This window comes from Syzygium oleosum, unplaced genomic scaffold (genome assembly GCF_021117445.2).
Source record: "Syzygium oleosum isolate NSW1041296 unplaced genomic scaffold, Sole_v2.1 Sole_v2.07, whole genome shotgun sequence".
Classification (NCBI taxonomy): Eukaryota; Viridiplantae; Streptophyta; class Magnoliopsida; order Myrtales; family Myrtaceae; genus Syzygium; species Syzygium oleosum.
This window is the reverse complement of record NW_026607491.1, coordinates 11,665,625-11,690,812: the sequence shown is the minus strand read 5'-3', so window position 1 is coordinate 11,690,812 and position 25,188 is coordinate 11,665,625. Positions and strand designations below refer to the sequence as shown.

Here is a 25,188-nt window from a genome sequence, read left to right as displayed (position 1 = left end):
AAGAAAAGAAGCTTGATTTCCGAACAATGGTGCATTTTTGCATAAAATAGTGAAAAGCCCCGGACCTTTCCTTGGACTGTCAAATCTAGGAAAGGTAAATGGTACATCCCAAATTTTCCTTCTATTTTTTATGTAAACAATTATCGTGTTATGTTTAAATAAAAGTTCCACACTAAAATTAAAGTAAAACGTTATCGACTTGTCAAAGATGAGTGTTATGTTTTTTTTCCTTGGGTCAGATGACGAGTCTTATGTTATACAGCGCATCATGTGTGCTTTGCATTTTATGATTTTGGCATTAGATTGAGCATACCTTGGATTACATAAATTTAATGAAAGTTTCATTATAATTGTAAAAGTGCCACTAAATTGATGAATGTTAGGATGGTGTGATATTGTCGCATGATTACTATATAGTGAAATTGCCCAAAAATGCCTTTAGTCACACAAATATTAATTTATATATACATAAGGCTCATATGCTTCCTCATAGTCATTGACATTTTTTTCTCTCTCTTTCACAGCTCCTTATTACACATATAAATTGCAACATCAAACTATAGATGGCATGATCCATGACAATCACTTTAACCTTTGTTAGATAATACATTGAGTGTAAGAACTGCGAGAGTTAAATCTCATCTTGATCAACCACTTGTAACTAATTTGGTACGACATATTCCTTAGTTTATCACCTAGTTTATTACTTGCAAATTACATCATTTCTTTTAACATCAGCAAGTTGACATCAGCAACGATGAAGTCAAAGCATGCTTTAATATGGAAACTCTCCAGGTAAAGATAGAAAGGAGTTTGAAAATGCTTTAAACATGGAATTGGCGAGTAACTATTTCAAGGACCAATAGTAGAATGCCATGAGGCCTGAACTAGGACCCAAACTTGGAAACCTGCCCTTGAACAAGCCGTTTCATTGAATCCACACCTGCAAGTAGGGGAAGAAGAGAGACAAGAGGGTTAGGTTTCAATCTCACCGCAGGAAAAGTGCCAAAAAAGTCCTAAACATTTTGCATTTGTGCTAATTTAATCCTAAACCTTTTTTTGGTGCCAATTCAGTCATAAATCTTTTGCATTGGTGCCAATTTAGTCATAAACCTTTTTTTGGTGTCAATTTAGTCATAAACTTTTTGCATTTGTGCCAATTCAGTCCTAAACCTTTTGTCTTTGTGCCAATTCGGTCCTTCCGGTCAATTTTGGCCGGATTTTGCTGACGTGGATGCCGACCGGCCTGCGGTCGGTCACCGGCGCTGATGTGGACAACTTTAATAATATTTTAATATTTTTTTAACTTTTTTCTTTTCTTTTTTTTTCTCTCCCCTCCCTCCAGCCAGTCGCCGGTCCGGCGACCGGCCAAAGGCCAGAGGCCGGCGCCGGCGAGGCTCGCCCACGCCCGCCACTGGTGAGGCTCGCCCTTGCCGGCCACTAGCGAGGGCGGCCTCGCGCTGGGCGAGGCTCGAGCCCTCGCCCGCCCATGGCGAGGCTCGCCGCCGCCGTCCGGCAAGGGCGAGCCTCGCTGGCTGGCCGGGCGAGGCCCGACCTCGCCGAATCTGGGCGGGGTCGAGCCTCGCCGGCCCCGGCCTCTGGCCTCTGGCCACCGGCCGGTTGCCGTTCCGGCGACCGGTTGGAGGAGGGGAGAGAAAAAAAAAAGAAAAGAAAAGAAAAAAATTAATAAAAATTCAAAAAAAATATTAAAATATTATTAAAGTTATCCACGTCAGCGCCGGTGACCGGCCGCCGGCCGGTCGGCGTCCACGTCAGCAAAATCCGGCCAAAATTGACCGAAATGACTGAATTGACACAAAGACAAAAGGTTTAGGACTGAATTGGCACCAATGCAAAAGGTTTAGGACTAAATTGACACCAAAAAAAGGTTTATGACTAAATTGGCACCAATGCAAAAGGTTTAGGACTGAATTGGCACCAAAAAAAGGTTTAGGATTAAATTGGCACCAATGCAAAAGATTTAGGACTGAATTGGCACAAAAAAAGGTTTAGGACTAAATTGACACCAATGCAAAAGGTTTAAAACTTTTTTGGTACTTTTCCCATCTCACTGCCTTTCCTCTTTTCTGTGTGTGGTCAAAGATGAAACGATCTTTTGGCTGTCTTTATGGCTTCTCTACTTACATTGAGATATCCGTTGCTATAAATGATTCTCTTGCGCCTTTTCGGGGCCTGCAGCAGGGCATTATGGGTATAATCTTCATGGCCATTAAATGAGTAGGTTTCGGTTGGGAAAACGAAATAAGCATTTCGGTAATAATTTTCTTAAGAGATGATTTCTTAAAAAATGAACTTGACAGCTAGAATTAATGACTTCATTTTTTGGATTAAGGTAGAAAAAATATTGCATTCTAAACATGATCGAAACAAAGGATTCAAATTTCATGTTTAGATCATATCAAATGAACGGCCTTAATCAGTTGGGTATATCATCTAAGAGTCGCAAGAGCCCATTATATTAAACTCAACGTCTCTCATTTTGCGATTTCCTCTTTCCGAAGAAAAAAAAAACAAATTTATGGCATGTCCTCCCACAAATCTTATTATAAGCCATTAGGTCGTTCAAGGCACATAAGTCTCTTTAGCCGCCATGACGATTGAAGCTTCGGTGCTTCTCCTTCGCGTGAAGTCAAGGAATGCAAAACGAAATAGAAGAGTTTAAGTTCTCAAAAAGCGAAATATTGAGTAATAAATACTACAAGATAGAGTTTAAAATGTTACATCCTAATTTTTTTTCTTTTATCTATTATGTGATCAATTATTATGTTATAATTAAATAAAAGTTCCACACTAAAATTAAAGTAAAACACCACCATTTCCTCTTTCTGAAAGAAAAAAATAATAATAAAGTCATGGCGTGTCCTCTCACAAATCTTTATCCTAGCCACTTATAGGCCGCTCAAGCCAACATAGATTGCTTTAGCCGCCGTGCTAATCGAAACTTTGATGCGCTTAAACTTCTCCCTCACGTGAAGTCAAAGAATGCAAGACAAACTAAAAGAGTTTTAAGTTCTCAAAAAGTGAAATATTAAGTAATAAATGCTATAACATAGAGTTTAAATGTTAGGATAAGTGCATTGGAGGTCCTAAGTTGTCACGAAAGTATAATCAAGTCATAAAACTTTAAAAAAATGCAATTAAGTCCTAAACAAAGTTGCGAAGGTGCAATTGAGTCCTAAAACTCTCAAAAAGTGCACACAAGTCCTAAAACTTATCAAATTTGTTCAATCAAGTCCTTCCGTTAATTGCACTTTTTGAAAGTCTAGAACTTGATTGCACATTTATGACAAGTTTTAAAACTCAATTACACTTTTTGAAAAGTTTTAGGACTTGATTGTACTTTCCTGACAAGTTTTAAAATTTGATTACAAGTTTTAGGACCAATTACACTTTTGTGATAAGTTTTAGGACTTTTAGTGTACTATCCCTTAAATGTTATATCCTAAATTTTTTTCAATTTTTATGTGAGCAATTATTGTATTAAATGTAAAAAAAGTTCCACGGAAAAATCAAAGTCAAACACTATCATTTTCTCTTTCAAAAATAAAAATCGACTTGTACTCTCAAAAATCTTAATCCTAACTAAAGTCAACATAGCCGCTTCAGCCGCCGTGTTAACCGAAACTTCAGTGCACTTAAGCTTCTTCTCCACATAAAGGCAAGGAATGGATGATAGCCAAATTAAAAGTAATTACTGGACACTACAACTTCTCACTTAAAAACATTGTACTCTTCTCTTCTCTCTTCTGCCTTTCTTTTTTGGATAATGACACAAACAGTCCTTGAACTTTGGCTCAATGTGCAATTTGGTTCATGAACTTTTAATTTGTTCAATGTAGTCCCTAAACTTTAACCTAATGTTCAATGTGATCCCTGAACTTTCAATTTGTTCAACTTGATCCCTGAACTTTTAGTAAATGTTCAATTTAGTCCCTGAACTATATGAAAATGTACAATATAGTCCCTGAACTTGAATTAATGGAAGGACTACATTCAACATTTTTATAAAGTTCAGGGACTATCTTAAACATGTACCAAAAGTTCAGGGACCACATTGAACAAATTGAAAGTTCAAGGACCATATTAAATATTGGGTTAAAGTTCAGGGATTACATTGAACAAATTAAAAGTTTATGGACCAAATTGCACATTGAGTCAAAGTTCAGGGATTGTTTGTGTCATTTTCCCTTTCTTTTTCTCTAGTAACGGAGACTAGGATAAGATTTGCAAGAAGAATTGCCTGATTTTGTTTTTGTTTCGGAAAGAGAAAATGATAAAGTGATTTTAACTAAAAGTAGATTGAGCTAAATATAATAGACTTTTATAACTTTTTGGCTGTTGGATAGGCCCAACTAATCGGGTCGTCCACAAAGGTTATAAAACCTAAACCTACTTAATGGCCACGAAGATTATGCACAGAAAGCTCTTTTGATGGTGTCGCTCGGGCTTTATTTGCGATTCTGCCCACAGGCGCCTTTTTAAGGCAAAGAGAACCATTTACGGTAGCGAAAATATCACGATAACTAGACTACAAAGACTATTAAAATCAGTTGGACATATACAATAGCTCAAAAGTCATCAAAGCCCATTCATTATATTAAGCTCAACGTCCTCACTTTGTTATTTCCCCTTTCTAAAAAATAAAACAAACTAGGCCGCATAGGCCGCTTTAGCCGCAATGCTTATCGAAGCTTCGGTTCGCTTAAGCTTCTTTTCCACGTGAAATCAAGGAATCTAATACGAAGTCAGAGAGTTATTTTCAAAAAGCAAAATATCAAGTAATAAATACCACAACATAAAGTTTCAATGTTACATCCTAAATTTTTTTCTAATTTTATATGTAAGCAATTATTTTGTTATATGAATAATTGAAACCCTGCTCTATTTTAGTACAACCGGAGGCCGAGACTCGCTTTTTTGGTTCATGCTTGTGCTGAGTCTGAATGAGCCAGTTCATGTTGCGACTTTGGATGCAAACCTGAGTCTGACTTTTTTTTTTTCCTATTTGTCAACACCTATAGAGTGTTTGATGAAATGCCTCTTAGGTAATGTTTTCAGAACGGTATCTGTTCAAGCAGATTACTGTCGTATGCATATCTTTATTTGTTTTGATGGTCATTAGATATAATTTGGTAGAGTTTTATCATTAAACTCGATTTCGATGGCCTCGATGACCTTTTAGTCATTGGATATGCCCAACTGATCGGAATCGTCCTGTGTAAAATCCATAAAGGCCATTAAAGATCAGTTGGGTATATCCAACTATCAAAAAGTCATCAGAACCCATTATATTAAGCTCAACCTTCCTCACTTTGCCACTTTTATGTTTCCAAATAAATAAATAAACCCGTGTCGTCTTGCAAATCTTATCAAAGGCCATAGGTTTAGCTACCATACTTATCGAAGTTTCAATGCGCTTAAGCTTTTACTCTATATGAAGTTAAGGAATGCAAGACGAAGTAATAGAGTTTAAGCTTTCAAAAAGAAAATATTAAGTAATAAATATAACAACATAAAGTTTCAATGTTACATTCTAATTTTTTTTTCTATCTTTTATGTCAGGAATTATTGTGTTATATGTAAATAAAATCTCCATATTGAAAATAAAGTAAAACACCACCAATCTTAATCCTAGTCAGTTAGGCCCCAACATAGGTCACTTTCGCTGCCATGTTAATCCAAATTTCGGTGCACTAAAACTTTTAAGGAATACAAGATGAAAAAAAAGAGTTGAAGTAATCAAAAAATAAAATATTAAGTAATAAAAACTACAATATAGAGTTAAAATGTTAAATCTTAATTTTTTTCTTCTATTTTTATGTGAGCAATTATTGTGTTATATCTAAATAAAAGTAAAGTAAAACAACATATTTTCCTTTTTTCGAAAAAAAAACCTATGGCGTGTCCTCTCACAAAAATCTTAATTATAGCTAGTTATGTCATTCGAGCCAACAATCCGTATTGTTAATCAAAATTTCGATGCCCTTAAGCTTCTCCTTCACGTAAAATCAATATGTGCAAGATGAAGCAAGAGAATTTGAGTTATCAAAAAGCGAAATATTAAGTAATGAATATCACAACATATAATTTAAATGTTACTTTCTAAATTTTCTTCTATTTTTCATGTGAGCAATTATTGTGTTTTATGAAAATAAAACTTCCATACTAAAATTAAAGTAAAACACCATCATTTCCTCGTTCCGAAAAATAAAAAACAAATCATAACTTATTTTCTCACAAATCTTAATCCTAAACACTTAGGCCGCTCAGGCCAACATAGGCCGCTTTAGCCGTAGTGTTGATCAAAATTTCGATACGCTTAAACTTCTCCTTCATGTGAATTCAAGGAATGCAAAATAGCTAAATTGATACTAACTACTACCCACTACAAATGCCTAGCTAAAATCTCACTCTTCTTCCTCCTCTCAGCCTTTGCGGAATCGGCAGTCATGCATGGGACTATTTTATTTTGAAAAGAGCAAATGAGAAAGTGATTTTAACTTGACGAAGGTTGAGCTTAATATAATTGTTTTGATGACTTTTTGGCCATTTGATATGCTCAACTCATCGGAGCCGTCCATGTAGATTATGAGTCGAAACCTACTCGTTTGTTTGATGGCCATGAATATGCTAGATGTACAAATAAGAGATCTTGTTTGACCATGCAGGGAGAATCGGACACCACCTTGCATTTTCGATCATTCGAGGAGTGATGTTTGGGCATGATCAGCATGTTAATTTGCGCTTGTGTGATGCATTACCTCGTGCGGCGTGTTTGCAAGATCTTAGGAGGTCATTAGAAGAAGAAGCAACCGATATCGTTGAACGTGTGTAGCTTCTTTGTCAAAACCAAAGCTCTGTAGGTAGTAATTGGGAAACATGGTATCGTTTTTTTGTGCCTTTATGCAAAGCAGTCTGCAGTCAAAGAGAACCATTCATGGTATCAAAAACCTCACCGTAAGTAGAATCCATAAAGACTACCAAAATCAGTTTTCAAAAATCATTAGATCCCATTATATTAAAGCTCAACGTCCCTGACTTTGCCATTTCCTCTTTCGAAAAAATAAAAAACAAAAAATAAACCAATGTCGTATCCCCTCATAAATCTTATCCTAGGCCACATAGGCCATTGGCCACGGCGATAATCGAAGGCTCGGTTTGCTTAAACTTCTCCTCCATAAGAAGTCAAAGAAATGCAACACGAAGTGGGAGAGTTTGATTTTTCAAAAAGCGAATTATTAAGTAATAAATATCACAACATAAATTCATTCAATTTTTTTTTTGTAATATTTATGTGAGCAATTATTGTGTTATATGTAAATAAAAGTTCCACAATAAAATTTAAGTAAAGCACCACCATTTCCACATTTCGAAGAAAAAAAAATGATGTGTCCTCATAAATCTTAATCCTAGCCATTTAGGCCAATTTAGCCATCAAAATTTCAATACACTTTCTTCTCCACATGAAGTCAATGAATGTAAGATGGAGTATGAGAGTTTAAGTTATCAAAAAATGAAATATTAAGTAATAAAAACCACAATATATAGTTAAAGTGTTAAATCTTAATTTTTTTCTTCTATTTTTATATGAGCAATTATTGTGTTATATCTAAATAAAAGTAAAGTAAAACAACATATTTTCCTTTTTCCGAAAAAAAAAACCCATGGCGTGTCCTCTCACAAAAATCTTAATTATAGCTAGTTATGCCATTTGGGCCAACAATCCGTATTGTTAATCAAAATTTCGATGCGCTTAAGCTTCTCCTTCACGTAAAATCAATATGTGCAAGATGAAGCAAGAGAATTTGAGTTATCAAAAAGCGAAATATTAAGTAATGAATATCACAACATATAATTTAAATTTACTTTCTAAATTTTCTTCTATTTTTCATGTGAGCAATTATTGTGTTTTATGAAAATAAAACTTCCATACTAAAATTAAAATAAAACACCATCATTTCCTCGTTCCGAAAAATAAAAAACAAATCATAACTTATTTTCTCACAAATCTTAATCCTAAACACTTAGGCCGCTCAGGCCAACATAGGCCGCTTTAGCCGTAGTGTTGATCAAAATTTCGATATGCTTAAACTTCTCCTCCATGTGAATTCAAGGAATGCAAAATAGCTAAATTGATACTAACTACTACCCACTACAAATGCCTAGCTAAAATCTCACTCTTCTTCCTCCTCTCAGCCTTTGCGGAATCGGCAGTCATGCATGGGACTATTTTATTTTGAAAAGAGCAAATGAGAAAGTGATTTTAACTTGACGAAGGTTGAGCTTAATATAATTGTTTTGATGACTTTTTGGCCATTTGATATGCTCAACTCATCGGAGCCGTCCATGTAGATTATGAGTCGAAACCTACTCGTTTGTTTGATGGCCATGAATATGCTAGATGTACAAATAAGAGATCTTGTTTGACCATGCAGGGAGAATCGGACACCACCTTGCATTTTCGATCATTCGAGGAGTAATGTTTGGGCATGATCAGCATGTTAATTTGCGCTTGTGTGATGCATTACCTCGTGCGGCGTGTTTGCAAGATCTTAGGAGGTCATTAGAAGAAGAAGCAACCGATATCGTTGAACGTGTGTAGCTTCTTTGTCAAAACCAAAGCTCTGTAGATAGTAATTGGGAAACATGGTATCGTTTTTTTGTGCCTTTATGCAAACCAGTCTACAGTCAAAGAGAACCATTCATGGTATCAAAAACCTCACCGTAAGTAGAATCCATAAAGACTACCAAAATCAGTTTTCAAAAATCATTAGATCCCATTATATTAAAGCTCAACGTCCCTGACTTTGCCATTTCCTCTTTCGAAAAAACAAAAAACAAAAGATAAACCAATGTCGTATCCCCTCATAAATCTTATCCTAGGCCACATAGGCCATTGGCCACGGCGATAATCGAAGGCTCGGTTTGCTTAAACTTTTCCTCCATAAGAAGTCAAAGAAATGCAACACGAAGTGGGAGAGTTTGATTTTTCAAAAAGCGAATTATTAAATAATAAATATCACAACATAAATTCATTCAATTTTTTTTTGTAATATTTATGTGAGCAATTATTGTGTTATATGTAAATAAAAGTTCCACAATAAAATTTAAGTAAAGCAACACCATTTCCACATTTCGAAGAAAAAAAAATATGGTGTGTCTTCATAAATCTTAATCCTAGCCACTTATGCCAATTTAGCCATCAAAATTTCAATACACTTTCTTCTCCACATGAAGTCAATGAATGTAAGATGGAGTACGAGAGTTTAAGTTATCAAAAAACGAAATATTAAGTAATAAATACCGGAATATAGAGTTTAAATGTTACATCATAATTTTTTTCTATTTTTTATGGAGCAATTATTCAGTTATATGTAAATAAAAGTAAAGTAAAACACTACATTTTCCTCTTTCCAAAAAAAAAAAAAAAACGGTCGTCTCTCCACGACCTCTAAATAGAATCATACCAAGGGACAGACGCTCAACCATCCCAAAACTCCGTCGAATTTTTGTTCGATCTTTCATTTGTGTTTTTTGCAATATCATTCGGTTTGCTTTCAATTTTAACTTTCGTGGTAGGTTTGCATTTGATGATGTATCTTGTGAATATGGCTATGAGTTATTCACAAAAATAGCCTGGTTTTATTTTTGTTTCGGAAAGAGGAAATGATAAAGTGATTTTTAACTAAAAGTAGATTGAGCTAAATATAATGGACTTTTATAACTTTTTGCTTGTTGGATAGGCCCAACTAATCGGGCCATCCACAAAGGTTATGAAACCTAAACCTACTCAATGGCCACGAAGGTTATGCACAGAAAGCTCTTTTGATGGTTTCGTTCGGACTTTATTTGTGATCCTGACTGCAAGCACCCTTTTAAGGCAAAGAGAATCATTTATGGTAGCAAAAATATCATGGTAACTAGAATATAAAGACTATTAAAATCAGTTAGACATATACAATAGCCCAAAAGTCATCAAAGCCCATTCATTATATTAAGCTCAACGTCCTCACTTTGTTATTTCCTCTTTCCAAAAAATAAAACAAACTAAGCCGCATGGGCCGCTTTAGTGGCAATGCTTATCGAAGCTTCGGTTCGTGGAAGCTTCTCTTCCACGTGAAGTTAAGGAATCCAAGACGAAGTAAAAGAGTTGTTTTCAAAAAGCGAAATATTAAGTAATAAATACCACAACATAAAGTTTCAATGTTACATCCTAAATTTTTTTCTAATTTTATATGTAAGCAATTATTTTGTTATATGAATAATTGAAACCCTGCTCTATATTAGTTCAACCGGAGGCCGAGACTCGCTTTTTTGGTTCATGCTTGTGCTGAGTTTGAATGAGCCATTTCATGTTGCAACTTTGGATGCAAACCTGAGTCTGATTTATTTTTTTCCTATTTGTCAACGCCTATCGAGTGTTTGATGAAATACCTCTTAGGCAGGGTTTTGAGAATGATATTTGTTCAAGCAGAGTCCGAAGGCATGTTACTATCGTGTGCATATCTTTATTTGTTTTGATGGTCATTAGATATAATTTGGTAGAGTTTTATCATTAAACTCGATTTCGCTGGCCTCGAGCCTCTCCCTCATATATTCATCTTTCATTTCTCCAAGGGAGTGGAGTGGCATGGATTTGTTTTTGTTTTGTAAATAGGAAATGACAAAAGTAATTTTAACTTGAAGGTGATTGAGCTTATTATAATGGGCTTTGATGACTTTTTAGTCATTGGATATGCCCAACTGAATAGGGACCGTCATTGAAAGTTATGAGCCGAAACATATTCGTTCGTTTAAAAGGTCATCAAGATTAGACCCAGAAAACTCCTTTAATAATGTCACCCTAGCTCTATTTTCAGTCTTGCCCAAGCGTCCTAAAAGGCAAAGAGAACCATTTATGGCAGAGAAAATCTAAAATCCATAAAGACCATTAAGATCAGTTGGGCATATCCAACGATCAAAAAGTCATCAGAACCCATTATATTAAGCTCAACCTCCCTCACTTTGCCACTTTTATCTTTCCAAAAAAATAAAATAATAAACAAACCTGTGTCATCTTACAAATCTTATCAAAGGCCACATGTTTAGCCGCCATACTTATCAAAGTTTCAATGCGCTTAAGCTTTTACTTTATATGAAGTTAAGGAATGCAAGACGAAGTAATAGAGTTTAAGTTTTCAAAGAGCGAAATATTAAGTAATAAATATAACAACATAAAGTTTTAATATTACATCCTAATTTTTTTTTTATCTTTTATGTTAGGAATTATTGTGTTATATGTAAATAAAATCTCCATATTGAAAATAAAGTAAAACACCACCAATCTTAATCCTAATCAGTTAGGCCCCAACATAGGTCACTTTAGCTGCCATGTTGATCGAAATTTTGGTGCACTAAAACTTTTCTTCCACGTGAATTCGAGGAATGCAAGATGAAAAAAGAGAGTTGAAGTTATAAAAAAAATGAAATATTAAGTAATAAAAACCACAATATAGAGTTAAAATGTTAAATCTTAATTTTTTTCTTCTATTTTTATGTGAGCAATTATTGTGTTATATCTACATAAAAGTAAAGTAAAACAACATATTTTCCTTTTTTAGGAAAAAAAACCCATGGCATGTCCTCTCATAAAAATCTTAATCATAGCTAGTTATGCCATTCGGGCCAACAATCCGTATTGTTAATCGAAATTTCGGTGCCCTTAAGCTTCTCCTTCACGTAAAATCAATGAGTTTAAGATCAAGCAAGAGAATTTGAGTTCTCAAAAAGCGAAATATTAAGTAATAACATATAGTTTAAATGTTAGTTTCTAAATTTTCTTCTATTTTTTAAGTGAGCAATGACAGCTTATTTTCTCGCAAATCTTAATCCTAAACACTTAGGCCGCTCAGGCCAACATAGGCCGCTTTAGCCGTAGTGTTGATCAAAATTTCGGCACGCTTAAACTTCTCCTCCATGTGAATTCAAGGAATGCAAAATAATTAAATTGATACTAACTACTACCCACTACAAATGCTTAGCTAAAATCTCACTCTTCTCTTCTCTTCTCTCTTTTATCTTCCTCTTCGCTCTAGTCACCCTTCCCCATTCGGAATGACGTAGGTGTTGCTGCAGATAAATTAAAAATGAAAAGCAAAAAATAAAATAACAGAGCACGCTCTTCCATAAGCTTAAATCGACCGACCTCGAGCATATCCTGTCTTTCATTTATCCAGCGGGGACCACGAACTTTGGGACCGTGGATATTCATCCGGTCATTAAAACTTCTATCTCCTCTAGCAAATGGACGATGGTCCTCCTTTTGTTGAGAACTCTGAATACTTCAGCCAAATAAACTTCCTCCTCTCGACCTTTGCGGAATCGACAATCATGCAGGGGATTATTTTATTTTGAAAAGAGCAAATGAGAAAGTGATTTTAACTTGACGAAAGTTGAGCTTAATATAATGTGTTTTGATGACTTTTTGGCCATTTGATATGCTCAACTCATCAGAGCCGTCCATGAAAATTATGAGCCGAAACCTACTCGTTTGTTTGATGGCCATGAATATGCTAGATGTACAAATAAGAGATCTTGTTTGACCATGCAGGGAGAATTGGACACCAACTTGCGTTTTCGATCATTCGAGGAGTAATGTTTGGGCATGATCAGCATGTTAATTTGCGCTTGTTTGATGCATTACCTCGTGCGGCGTGTCTGCAAAATCTTAGGAGGTCATTAGAAGAAGAAGCAACCGATATCGTTGAACGTGTGTAGCTTCTTTGTCAAAACCAAAGCTCTTTAGGTAGCAATTGGGAAACATGGTATCGCTATTTTGTTCCTTTATGCAAACCAGTCTGCAGTCAAAGAGAACCATTCATGGTAGCAAAAATCTCACCGTAAGTAGAATCCATAAAGACTATCAAAATCAGTTTTCAAAAATCATTAGATCCCATTATATTAAAGCTCAACGTTCTTGACTTTGCCATTTCCTCTTTCGAAATAACAAAAAACAAAAAATAAACCAATGTCGTATCCCCTCATAAATCTTATCCTAGACCACATAGGCCATTGGCTACGGCGATAATCGAAGGCTAGGTGTGCTTAAACTTCTCCTCCATAAGAAGTCAAGAAATGCAACATGAAGTGAGAGAGTTTGATTTTTCAAAAAGCGAATTATTAAGTAATAAATATCACAACATAGATTCATTCAATTTTTTTTGTAATATTTATGTGAGCAATTATTGTGTTATATGTAAATAAAAGTTCCACAATAAAATTTAAGTAAAGCACCACCATTTCCACTTTTCGAAAGAAAAAAAAATATGATGTGTCCTCATAAATCTTAATCCTAGCCACTTAGGCCAATTTAGCCACCTTGTTAATCAAAATTTCAATACACTTTCTTCTCTACATGAAGTCCACGAATGTAAGATAGAGAAAGAGCGTTTAAGTTCTCAAAAAACAAAATATTAAGTAATAAACACCGGAACATAGAGTTTAAATGTTACATCATAATTTTTTTTCTATTTTTTATGGAGCAATTATTCAGTTATATGTAAATAAAAGTCAAGTAAAACGCTACATTTTCCTCTTTCCAAAAAAAAAAAAAACCGGTCCTCTCTCCTAGACCTCTAAATAGAAATCATACCAAGAGAAAGACACGCTCGACCATCCCAAAACTCTTTCTGTTTTTCGCAGTATAGAATCATTCGGTTGCGGTTTCAATTTTAACTTTCGTGGTAGGTTTGCGTTTGATGATCTATCTTGTGAATATGGCTGAGTTATTCACAATAATGCACTCATTTGAGCGTAACTTGTATGTGATTTCAGTTGCAATTGCACCCATGTTTAATTTTCCTATGTCTAATTTCCATTCATTCACTTTTAATTTTCCCCTTTAATTTAGGAATCACGCTGAATTTCCTTGTCATTTCTCGTCTGGCACTTCCATTTCTTTACCGTTTCCTGTGCTACACTTTAGTTTCTTTTTGATTTCCGGTTCCCACACTTAACTTTCAGGCACTTTATTTTCCTTAGAATACGACTGTAATGGTCATTTCTCCGCATCATTCTGGGTGCTGAGAGTGAAGGTTTGAAGCCTCATGTCGCTGTGGTGAACATTTGTTGGACTTTCTAATACTTGTCATGGAAGCTTTTAGATTGGCCTACAGCCGCAAACACAAATTTATTTGCAAACAAGTACTGCTGAAAGTTTCGAGGCAACTTTGGCGAATGGTTACAACGGTACCCGAAAGCGAACTCGGATCGTCATACTTCATTTGGAATCTGGCTAAAGCAGCAGCCATGATTGCCGCGAGAAACATCAACAGCTAGTCTAATGTACCAAAAGGAAATTCACCATCTCACATTCTCCAGGCCTAGTGATTATTTCTGGATCTTTAGCAATTAAGACTGATTTAAAGCATATGGAGAAAAAAAAAATTACATGTCGCCAGCTACATCATTGCACTGAAATGATGCAAAGAATAATGGGACCGGAGAGGAAATAAACTGCAATCCTTAAACCTCTTTAAAAAAAGGTGTGAAACCCAACAGCGGACAGCGCGCCGGCTCACTTGATACTATGAAATGCTGGCAGGACAGCAATGAGAGGATCTCCATAACCAACAGGTTCTGTAAAATCACAAATCCATCACGGGGAATGACATCAGGTACGCACAGGAAAGAACACCCCAAAGCATGCATCATTTCTTGGTACATCTGTGAACTCTTAAAATTAGTCCATGGAATACTACTAACCATGATAATCACTAGTACGGTTCATTTTTCACCAAGTTCAGTTCCCATTGTTGTCAACCAACTCACCCATCCAAACACATGCAAGAAACTTCATGTTCTTGACGTCCTAGACCAAGTCAATTTCCAGCACAAATTCAATCTTCTAGATATGGCTTATTATGCTAAAGCAAGTGGAAAATGTATTCACTGTCCTTACCAAAAAAAAAAAGTATTCACTGTATATATTTCTTTTGGATGTATTACTATCTCAAGTTTATCATATTATCCCAGCTTTTCAAAAGGCATCTAAATGACACGAAGTATATTCAGAGGATGTAATATAGGCCATACGTACTTCGACCTCAGAAAGTAGCAAAATTTACCTTTTCTGGCCCCAAAACAAGGCAACAACTATTCGGAAATAAGGAGAACTCACCATACGTACATTTCACATAATGCTTATACAGGGGGATCTTAACCTACTTAAATTACAATATAACTAATGAAGTAATCAGTATCAGGATGTGCTTGCTAATCCTAGAATTGCTCACTGCTTGCAGATCAAACAGCCTTACAGAAGTACAATTGTGGCATATTAGTCGAGTAGAGAAAGGAAATTGTTGAAACCAAAGATCACAGAAATTCGTACCTCCATCATTAACTAAGAGCTTCAGAACTTCTCCAGACACATCTGACTGCTCAAAGTAAATTACAAAGAGTTAATAGGAGAAAGTATTGCGGATACCGACGACATCATTTAAATATACGTGTTTCACCAGGAGTTACCTTAACCGGAAGTTCAGTTCCAAATTGATCCAACCATCCTATCACCTGTCCTTCCTTAATTACATCACCCTGTGATAAGACACTTGTTAACTTTAAAAAATTGAGGCAAAGGTGACTGAAGACATGGGCAACAAGTGACAAAATTATCTCGGATATGCCACACTGTCATTATTTGATGATTTTTGACATTTCACCGTGAGAGTAAATCTTCACAATATTGTCTGAAAAAGGGATTGATAGCTAGCACAAGCTCAAAGTGCAAAGATTTGAACCCTAAAAGGCTACCAGTTTCCTTTCCTGAGGCGGATTTCCAGAGGATACAAACTCTTCTATATTGCAGGTTAGTAACAAAATGCCAAGATCGGTAACATGGATCTCATCACATGCTGCACCTGCATCTTGGTCATGCATTAATTTTTTTTTTTTTTTTGAAAGGGTATTCCAAGTATTGAGGAAATTAGAACAGATTTTTAAGCCCCGAACAAAAGCTCAAATTGAGAAGTACAGGATCGGAATTTAATTGCTAATCAGTCATATTAGCTTTTGGTCAAACCAACCATAAGGGATTCCATCAAGAAATGGTGAGTTTGTCCGGTTATTATTAAACTTCATAACCCAAAGAAAATAAAGCTACACTACTTTATTGCAAATAATACCTCTTTACAACTAGGAGGCTGCTTTTTCCCTTTCAATGTTCTCCCCCGTCGGAATGAACCAACCTGCAACTAGTAGCATGAGACACATAGCAAATCCCACGTTATCATAGACAATCTCTACGATGCAGATAAAGCACCCACCGTAGGAGAAGATACTAGAACATATCCACTTGATCCTGATGCTTCCAAAGCTGCCAACTTTGCAGAATTTCCGAATAAGACATTTGTAAATGGATTTGTCTTCTCTGGAGAAGGTTTTGGTGGTGGAACAACTGCACCCGATTTCTCCATTGGTTCAGATGGGATAGGCGGTGGTGTTGTGGGTGATGGAATGGAAGTGAATGCTTTTGTGGCCCCTAAATTCCGCTTCACTTGCATTTCAAAGTCTCCAATCTAAGAAGGAGTACAAAGTTAAGTCACAGATTTACTGACCTCATGTGAAAGGCTGTCCTCTGAATTAACTGATATTATTAAGATTCACAGGACTACTCCTCTGCAATTACTGTCGTCATAATTTGAGGAACGCAAGGATTTTATTCTGGATTACAGTACAGATGATATCTGAAAGCAATAATGCTTTCTTTTACTACGCTACCCAACACCCCCCACCAAAAGTAAATAGTAATATGCATGTTTTGTCTGGTCTGTCTGATGATTTTTCCTTTATCATTTGAGATATCTGCTGTCAATTAGGCAACCTGAACATTCTCTGTTTCTATTCAACATCATTTAATCTTTTTCCTATGATCTCTTTTCCCCTGCTTCCCCACCGCCCCAATTTTCGACATAGGTGATTATACATGCCAGGCTCAATAACAATCGAAAACACATGCTGTGAAATCAAAATATTGCCTGCCATCAAAATAGGCACGTGGATTTTTTATAAACCTTCTTTGGGAGTACCTAACAAAATGTCTACGCCTAAAGTGAATTATATTGCTACATCCACGTATCTCCCAGAATACAACCCACCGTCCCAGTTTCAGTATTGAAGGCAACATTCACTAGCATCCAACCAAAGAACGTCAGCATTCAAGGACATTATAACTATAGATGACACATCTTATATGTGACTAGTGCAAAAAAGTAATATTACATTTATTGTTTATCAACATACATGGTACTGCTTCGACCAAAAAAAAAAAACATACATAGTACTGCAAACAACATTGTGTGTCATGAAGAGAACCTTCATGACAATACTTGATCTCAGCATTAAGGCAAGTGTCATACTACCATCTAGCCAAGCAACAATGAGTGTTACCTTTAGTTTTAGTTCAGCAATCTCAGTCTCGTCACAAACCTCCAGTAGCAATTCCTGAAATCAAATTGATTAGCATGGCTCAAAGTTAAAATCAGCTACATTTGTTTCCCCTTTGTGCTTTTTTTTTAAACCTTTTTTGCCCGGGGAGGAGGGGGGGTGGGTGTTATACAGTTTTCAAAGATATTTAGTTTAAAAAATGCACTTCTCTTGCAGTTTGTAATAAGGCTTCAAGTGCAAATCTGAATTGCAAGACACTCTTTTAATTGTCATAGCTAAGCGACTCTTAAAAAGGCGTTAAAGGGACCATATGAGAAGACAAAGCAGTTGAAAATGATACCAAAAAATATAAAACCGAAATGTATGCTTCAATGAGACCCACCTCAAAACCACTAGGAAAAGTTGCCCTTGGCAAAGCAGTCTTGTTCTTTGAGTCTTGAGTGTTGCCTTCTGATGGGGAAAAAGCATCATGCCTCAATATCAATTTAGATGGAAACGTCATCAAATGCTAGGATAATTATGGAGGGAGTTGTTTTGCATGAAATACACAATAGACAGTCAAGAGTTTTGGAAAATCAGAATGCCTTTCGGGTGGAGTTTCTCAGTTCAAACAGGTCAATTCAGAGACATGACAGCATGCTCGATATAAGCAGCAGAAAGAAAACTCAATACAAGTTCAGCCACAAGACAAGTCCATGCTACACTTGGTCAACTCATTCAGTGCTCCAGTACAGTAAATATACTCCCTTTGGAATGCATATTTTGCTAGAGGAGCAAAATTTTCTACTAGCAAAAAGTAGATCTCATTGTTACGTTGTAAGTAAAGTTTCTTACTTAAAGTAGAAACCCATGAACTAAAAACTAGCATGGGAGGATATTACAGGAAACAGTGAGTGGAGATTTCCCTGCAGATAGTAGGTTCAGAGAGCAGGAATATCCCAACCATGTGAATAACAAGGTTTTCATAGTTAACAGACACCTAATTTCATCATGCCAATAACACAAATAGGACATGCCATACCAAGGGAACAGATTCAAATGACACTGGTCAATTTCCCAATCAGATAACTATAAAAGGCAAGTCGACTTGAAACAGATAAATCTAACCACTGGACTTGGCCACGCCAGTAGCTTCCGAAGTCTTCACACAGGATACAATAGCTGCACTCCTTATCCTTAAGGGAGCAATCCCATGCGCGGCAAAACCTTGGATGCACAATTTGTTCGAAGGGGGCGCACATGATTGCACGGGAATCGCTCCAGGCTTATGAGGTAGCGACTCCGCGCGAGATAGAGTCCCCGCAAAATCTGCAATTCCAAACACTCAATAAAAATCGCTACCTGAATATTATCAACTCCTTCACAAATGCTCGATCCCTATTCTAACTTAATTTCATCTGCGCACACAAACGCAAACACCACACAACTATCGCACGGCGAATGCGAAGCGAAACGACGGCCATCCAGTAATATATATATTCACAGAACGGATCGCCAAATCAGATTCACCAACGCCGCGGAAATCACAAGCTTCACGAACATACACAAAATCCGTCACAGGTGCGGATGCTTCGAGCTCGCTCGGCAAAAGGACATCAACGACCACGAAACAAGCTCAGCGCGATCCGAGCTGCGAGCTCCGTTTCAACTTCGGACCGACGAAACCGAGCAAAACAGAAAACACTCCAGAGTCCGCAGCAGCAACAACAACATCGACGAAACACGAGAGCTCAGAATCAATCCGGTCCGGCCCGGCTGCATTCGAAACTCACGGCGGCGCAGCCCAGGAGCCGCTTCGCAAAAGGCGAAAAGGTAAAAAGCGGGAACGGCGGCGGGAGATACGTACCGTGGAAGGATCGCAGAGCGGCGGAGGACTCCATGGAAGGGGGAAGCACGGAGCGACGATCGAATGGACGAGACGCGAATGCGAAATCAAATGCAGCAAAGCGGAAATGCCGGAGATGAGGTGAGATGAGGAATTTATTGGCTTCGATTTTCTTCTTCCTTCCTTTTTTTTTGTTTTTTTGTTTTTTTGGGGGCGTTTGTGTGGGGGGAGTGGGTTGGTTTGCGCAGTTGGAGACTACTGAGCTGTTGTTATTATTAGCTTCGAAGTGTCCGCCCTTCTCCCTTCCCCAGCTTTAGCTCCACCGTCGCTAACGTGCGCCCGGAGGTGCCACGTCACGTTCATTTTCTTTTTGGGAACATGGGATTTAAGGTTCATGAATTTTGATCAATGAGATCATGCCGTTCTTGAATTTTTAATTTATTCAATATAGTTCCTAAATTTTCAGTACGCATTCAATCTAGTCCCTGTTACACCAAAAAATATATATATAATCCCTGGGCTAAATAATTCGAAAACTAAATTGAATCAAGGTATATAATAATTCAATAATTAAGATTGAACATTTATTAAGAGTTCGGGACCATATTGACCAAATGTCCGTTGAGCTAAATTTCAAGGACAGCATTGGATATTGGACCAAAGTTTATAAATTATTTGTGTAATTTTCCCTTTATTTTTTCAATTTATCTATGGAAAATGAGTGGGTTCGGGCTACTAGCGAGTCGGGCCTCATTCTTTTGCCGGGTCCACTGCAATTGCTTACCAACGGTACTCTCTCGTAAAAGTCCAAGGATTCCTTTCGAAATTTTTGTACTTTCGATATTCCTTTCAGAAAAGATCATATTCCTTATTTGATCTCGCCAAACTTATATGCTCTAGTGATTCGAAAGTATTTGTTAAATACTAAGCACTCAAAGACTACAATTAGTAAAAACACTTTTGATATAATTCCTTTTATTTACAGCAATTTCAGCCGAGGTGGAAAAAGGGCATATTGTGAGCGCATTTTCTATTATATAACGAAAAAAGCCAAAAAAGTTCTGCCATAAATTATTCTCGTGCTATTACAAATTGGCTAAGCAATCGTAAGGTGTAGGGTCTCCCTAAATTCCAACCTCCTAGTCTCACTATAGGATGTCCTATGCTTATTTGGCCAATAACTTAACCAAATCCAGCCTCTTATCTCCCACTCCATTGTCTTTCCCATGGCGCTTTTGCATAGCTTCCACTTCACGCCCTCGCCGTACTCGTCGCCGGCAAAAACAACTCCTCCTTGTCGAGTGAACGGCCGATACGCGCTCGAGTATCGGTCTTTGAACCAAGCCTTTGGATTGAGCAAAGCAAGTCTCGAGGGCTTAGAAGAGGAGACCTCTCTTCCATCAATTGGGTCATGGAGAAACCAATTCAAGTTTGCACTGTAGCCCAGGACAGATTCCTCAAACTTCCATGGCTTTAAGCTCGTGGTTATGGTCTCTCCGGCCGAAATCTTGAGACCCAAGTAAGAGTTTGGTGGTTCAAATCCCGCTTCTATGGCTTTCTCCGAGCTGATCTCTCTTGTTGGGTTCTCCGAAGACTTGCCCACCGAAACACTCAGGATGTTGTTCTGAACAGCCGGTGTTAGTTGCAGCGATATTCTTGAAGGGAAGTGCTTTTCAGATGCTCCTACCCCTTGTTCATTCATGAGAGTTTCGGATACAAGTCGAACGATGTCAAACCTAAAGAAAGCACATGAGCATAATTATCACTCTTCTATAGAATCAAAACTGCGTGTAAGAAATCACTACATGATCATCAAAGAGTGTTACTGAAGTAATACCTTATGTTATCCGTGTCCACGAACACATCAACCCAATTCTCTCGGATCGTCAGTTTGTAATTGAACTGGATTACTCCTTCAAGCTGGTTATAGTTCAGAGAGAAAGCAAGCCGTTCATCGATTGAGGGATTGCTCGTATTCACCACGTCCATCGCGATGATCGGACAATAAAGATGAACTTTCCACATCCCGAAAGCCGAAAGCACATAGGAGAAAAGCGGGGACGGTGCTTTGATCATGTGGTTCATAGATTGACGCTCTAGAATCCAGTTGGTGATCGCTAGGTTCACGGATCGCATCCACTGCTCCTCTAGGTTCGGTCCAATGAAATTCATGAGCAGTTTCGACTCGTTTCGCGATCGACAGTTGATCAAGTGACCCTTGAGACTGTCGAGACATGAGGAGCGGAGATTCGCAGGCGCCTCATAGATGCAAATCAAGAGCGAGAGAGTGAGGAAGGCCAGGTTAAAGATGTCGCTGAAGTAGGAATACGAATAGGGTTTCGGGATCTTCGGCGAGGACGTAGAAGAACCGTTCTTGTACGAGCCGTAGCGGAGAACATCTTCGATGAAGTTGCAGAGGAGACCGAACATGGCCTCCTCATCAAGCAATCTGGGAGAGCTAGGGTTGATTCTATACAGCCTCGAGGTCCACAGAGATATGTGGAGGTTGAACTCGAAAGCGATAGAGAAGGTGACGGCGGGCGAATCGGGGTTTCTGGAAATGGAGAGACTGAGGGATGGTTGGGGTTGAGAGGAAGAAGAAGAAGAACACAGGCACAAGGACAGCGATTTCGTCCTCCATTGAGACAGTGGAGGAAGGCTTTGAATCCAAGCATGTACTTCTGGGAAGCTGCAAGAAGCCATTGATGAAGAAAAGAACTTCGTGTTTTTGCGTGGGTGAGTCTTGTGTGTCGATGATCATATTGGATATATAGAGAGAGTGCTGTGCTGTTTTAGGAGTTGTAAAATGTCAAAATACAGGTGATATATGCTATAATTACTCTTATTAAATTATTAAGGGATTAAAAAAAAGGGGGAACGAAGAAAATTTGCACAAATTTAATTAGCAACCTTATAAATTTGGGGGTTAGGGGTGGGGATGTTTAGTTTTAAGTATTAGGTTCGGCTTCCACGCTCTACAAAGAGACAGAACAAAAATCTGAAAGTAAGTTGAAAGTTAGAATATGATAAGACCAAAAAAAAATCTTATAAATTTAAGAGGAATCCGGATTTATTTGAAACTTATGTGGTTTTATAGATTATGATTAGCACAAAACAATGAATTATTCTAATTTAATGCATCCTCTATTAAATAAGTTCCTTGGATTTCTTTTGGACTCTTTTAGCATTTTTGTCAAAGGGCATCGTATTCCCTCTTCTTTTTTTCTGCCTAACTTGGGGTTCGTCTCGCGGGAAACTCCCAATAGGCACTATACTTTTATCCTTAGCGTCTATGACCGATTAACAAAGTCATGGACCGGATTTTGATGAGAAAAGTGTTAAAAAAGTCCTAAACCTTTTTATACAGTGCCAATTTAATCTTTTCTACTAATTTTGATCGGATTTTGCTGACGTGGAAGTCAACTGGCTGACGTGACACGGCCGGCGTTGACGCGGATAATTTTTATTAATATTTTTCGGATCGGCAACCAGCTGGAGTAAAGAGGGAGAAGAGAAAAAAAAAAGAAAAAAATTCAAAAAAAATATTAAAATATTAATAAAATTATCCACGTCAGCACCGGTCGGTGTCTACGTCAGTAAAATCCGGTCAAAATTAGCTGAAAAGACTGAATTGGTACAAAGATAAAAAATTTAAAACTCAATTAACATCAATGTAAAAAATTTAAGACTTTTTTTGTACTTTTGCCTTCCATTTAAGGAGGAAATCGATTGGATAAGGGTGACACAGAGAGGATGAGAGGGATGATTTGATTGATTCCCTGCTTTATCAGCTAATGGACCATAAACAAAACGTGGGGTTTTAAGCTGCTAATTTTTATCATTATTTGATGGGAAAATTTCAAATAAGGCCCCAAAGTGAATGAGTTTTCTCAAAAGAGGACCCAAAGTGAACGTTGTCTCAAATAAGGGTCTGAAGTGATTATTGAGTTTCAAATAGGGGTCTGAAGTGATCATTTGATCTCAAACAGGGGTCTGACTCGCCGGTCGGCGAGCATGTGCTTATTCCGGTGGCACGAGCAAGGGTATTTTTGTCCAAAGCCATTTCTTTTTTTTTTGTTTCTTTTTCTTTTCCTTTTTTTACTGTTCATCTTCTTCAGGGAGCAAGATTGTGAGCATCATCCTCGTCATGGTCATGGTCAGGTCATCAATGGCGGCCACACGACCCATCCTGTCCATGTGGTCTCCCTCACCTCCAGCACTTACGGCATGCTTAGGCTGGACAGCGACGAGCGAGGGTTGCCTTCGCCACCGACGCCCCGGCAACAACAAGAAATCACCGTACAGCGCAGAAGATTGAAGGGAGGGTCGCCGGCTCGCGGCGAGGAAGCCCTAAAGTCATCTATGTGTGGGAGCTCATGGAAGGCCTCGACGCCGGCGAACCAAAATGGGAAGACTTCGAGCCCGAGGCCGCGGGGACTGCTCCGAGGTCTCGCGAGCATCGACGCGAAGACTCCACTAAAGTTCATGAACCAGATTGGTTCTCCGAGGAAGGCAAACACTTAACGGAGGCAAGGAAAACAAGGGGAACGCAGAAAATGGGTCGAATCAGGTACGGGGAGATCCGATGTCATCCCGATTCGTAAACAATCCACGCCTGAATTGCCTTCCCACTCTTTAGATTCAGATCTAGAACTTGAAGTTCTGACGGCGTCGAGCTCGATAGCGAGGAGGTAGTTGAAGAACTGACGTTGCTGGCGTTGAGGAGGCCCAGATATTGGTTGGGCAGGGCTCAGAGGTCCATGGTAGCAAAGACGGCGAAGGTGAGGCCATGGCCGTTGAGATTCGAGTGCTCGGTGACTGCAATGAAGACGAAGGAGGAGACGTCGCCACCCTTTGAGTTTTTGAACTGGAACGGGAGTAGTAGAAAGCGTGGCCCATCAGGCGACTCGCCTCGTTGGTGAGCTTGAGGACGCCATTGTTGTTGAAGAAGAAGATGGAGGTGAACTCAAGAGCTGCAACTTTCCTCCAAGCGCAAGCATGAAGAAGATGAACAGTGAACAGATAAAAAAAGAAATATCTTTGGACGATTATGCCCCTAGTTGTGTCGCCGGAAGATTTGAGGTCCTTATTTGAGACTAAATGATCACCTCGGACCCTTATTTGAGACAACGTTAACTTCAGGTCCTCTTTTGAGAAAACTCATCCACTTTGGGGCCTTATTTGAAATTTTCCCTCTTTATTTTGTCCTAAATAGCTACCAAAATCCTATCCTGACTTTTATTATTTGGATGACCAAACGCATCTTTAGATTGGCAATATTTATGTTCTTGACAACAATTTCTTTTTCAGAATTAGTTTTTTACATTTTAATTCCCCGGATGAGTTTTTGATTAGATGAACGCGTTTGATAATTGCACAAAATTTATATTATCAGAATAGAGAAAAATAGAAAAGCGCTTGGTACGACCCTAAAATATTTTTATGATGTGGATTTTTAATAATTTTTTGAAATTTTTCTAATTTTTTTTTCCTCCCTTCTTCTTCCTCCTCTATTCTATCGCAAGAAAAAATTTTAGGGTCGTACCAAGCGCTTTTCTATTTTTCTCTATTCTGATAATATAAATTTTGTGCAATTATTTCCTTACCAAAAAAAAAAAATTTTTGTGCAATTATCAAACGCGTTCATCTAATCAAAAACTCATCCGGGGAATTAAAATGTAAAAAACTAATTCTGAAAAAGAAATTGTTGTCAAGAACATAAATATTGCCAATCTAAAGATGCGTTTGGTCATCCAAATAATAAAAGTCAGGATAGGATTTTGGTAGCTATTTAGGACAAAATAAAGAGGGAAAATTTCAAATAAGGCCCCAAAGTGGATGAGTTTTCTCAAAAGAGGACCTGAAGTTAACGTTGTCTCAAATAAGGGTCCGAGGTGATCATTTAGTCTCAAATAAGG

At 37.7% G+C, this 25,188-nt stretch overlaps 2 protein-coding genes and 1 long non-coding RNA gene across 6 annotated transcripts; 1 reads left to right on the top strand and 2 right to left on the bottom strand.

The window, feature by feature from the left end:
* Nucleotides 1-14,254: 14,254 nt before the first annotated feature.
* LOC115683517 (uncharacterized) lies at nt 14,255-19,415 on the bottom strand. 4 transcript variants are annotated; one of them, XM_030608145.2, is made up of 9 exons: nt 19,292-19,415; nt 18,553-18,753; nt 17,828-17,895; nt 17,449-17,502; nt 16,326-16,577; nt 16,185-16,247; nt 15,529-15,597; nt 15,392-15,437; nt 14,255-14,637 (listed from the first exon to the last, which is right to left on the bottom strand). In XM_030608145.2, exons 1-9 carry the CDS (start codon nt 19,323-19,325, stop codon nt 14,576-14,578), a joined length of 849 nt encoding a protein of 282 aa, XP_030464005.1. In that variant the 5' UTR covers nt 19,326-19,415; the 3' UTR covers nt 14,255-14,575. The 4 variants fall into 4 exon arrangements, with proteins under 4 accessions (XP_030464005.1, XP_056169380.1, XP_056169381.1 ...); XM_056313405.1 differs by having other exon boundaries at nt 16,185-16,253; nt 16,341-16,577; XM_056313406.1 differs by having other exon boundaries at nt 16,341-16,577.
* An 800-nt stretch (nt 19,416-20,215) lies between these two features.
* LOC115676030 (uncharacterized) lies at nt 20,216-22,039 on the bottom strand. Its single transcript, XM_030598916.2, has 2 exons — nt 21,108-22,039; nt 20,216-21,006 (listed from the first exon to the last, which is right to left on the bottom strand). The coding sequence occupies exons 1-2, from the start codon at nt 21,971-21,973 to the stop codon at nt 20,367-20,369; spliced, it is 1,506 nt and encodes a 501-aa protein (XP_030454776.1). The 5' UTR covers nt 21,974-22,039; the 3' UTR covers nt 20,216-20,366.
* A 1,543-nt stretch (nt 22,040-23,582) lies between these two features.
* Nucleotides 23,583-24,464, top strand: LOC130138666 (uncharacterized). The gene is made up of 2 exons (XR_008817005.1): nt 23,583-23,840; nt 23,910-24,464. It is a non-coding gene; the product is annotated as an uncharacterized LOC130138666 (long non-coding RNA).
* Nucleotides 24,465-25,188: the final 724 nt, after the last annotated feature.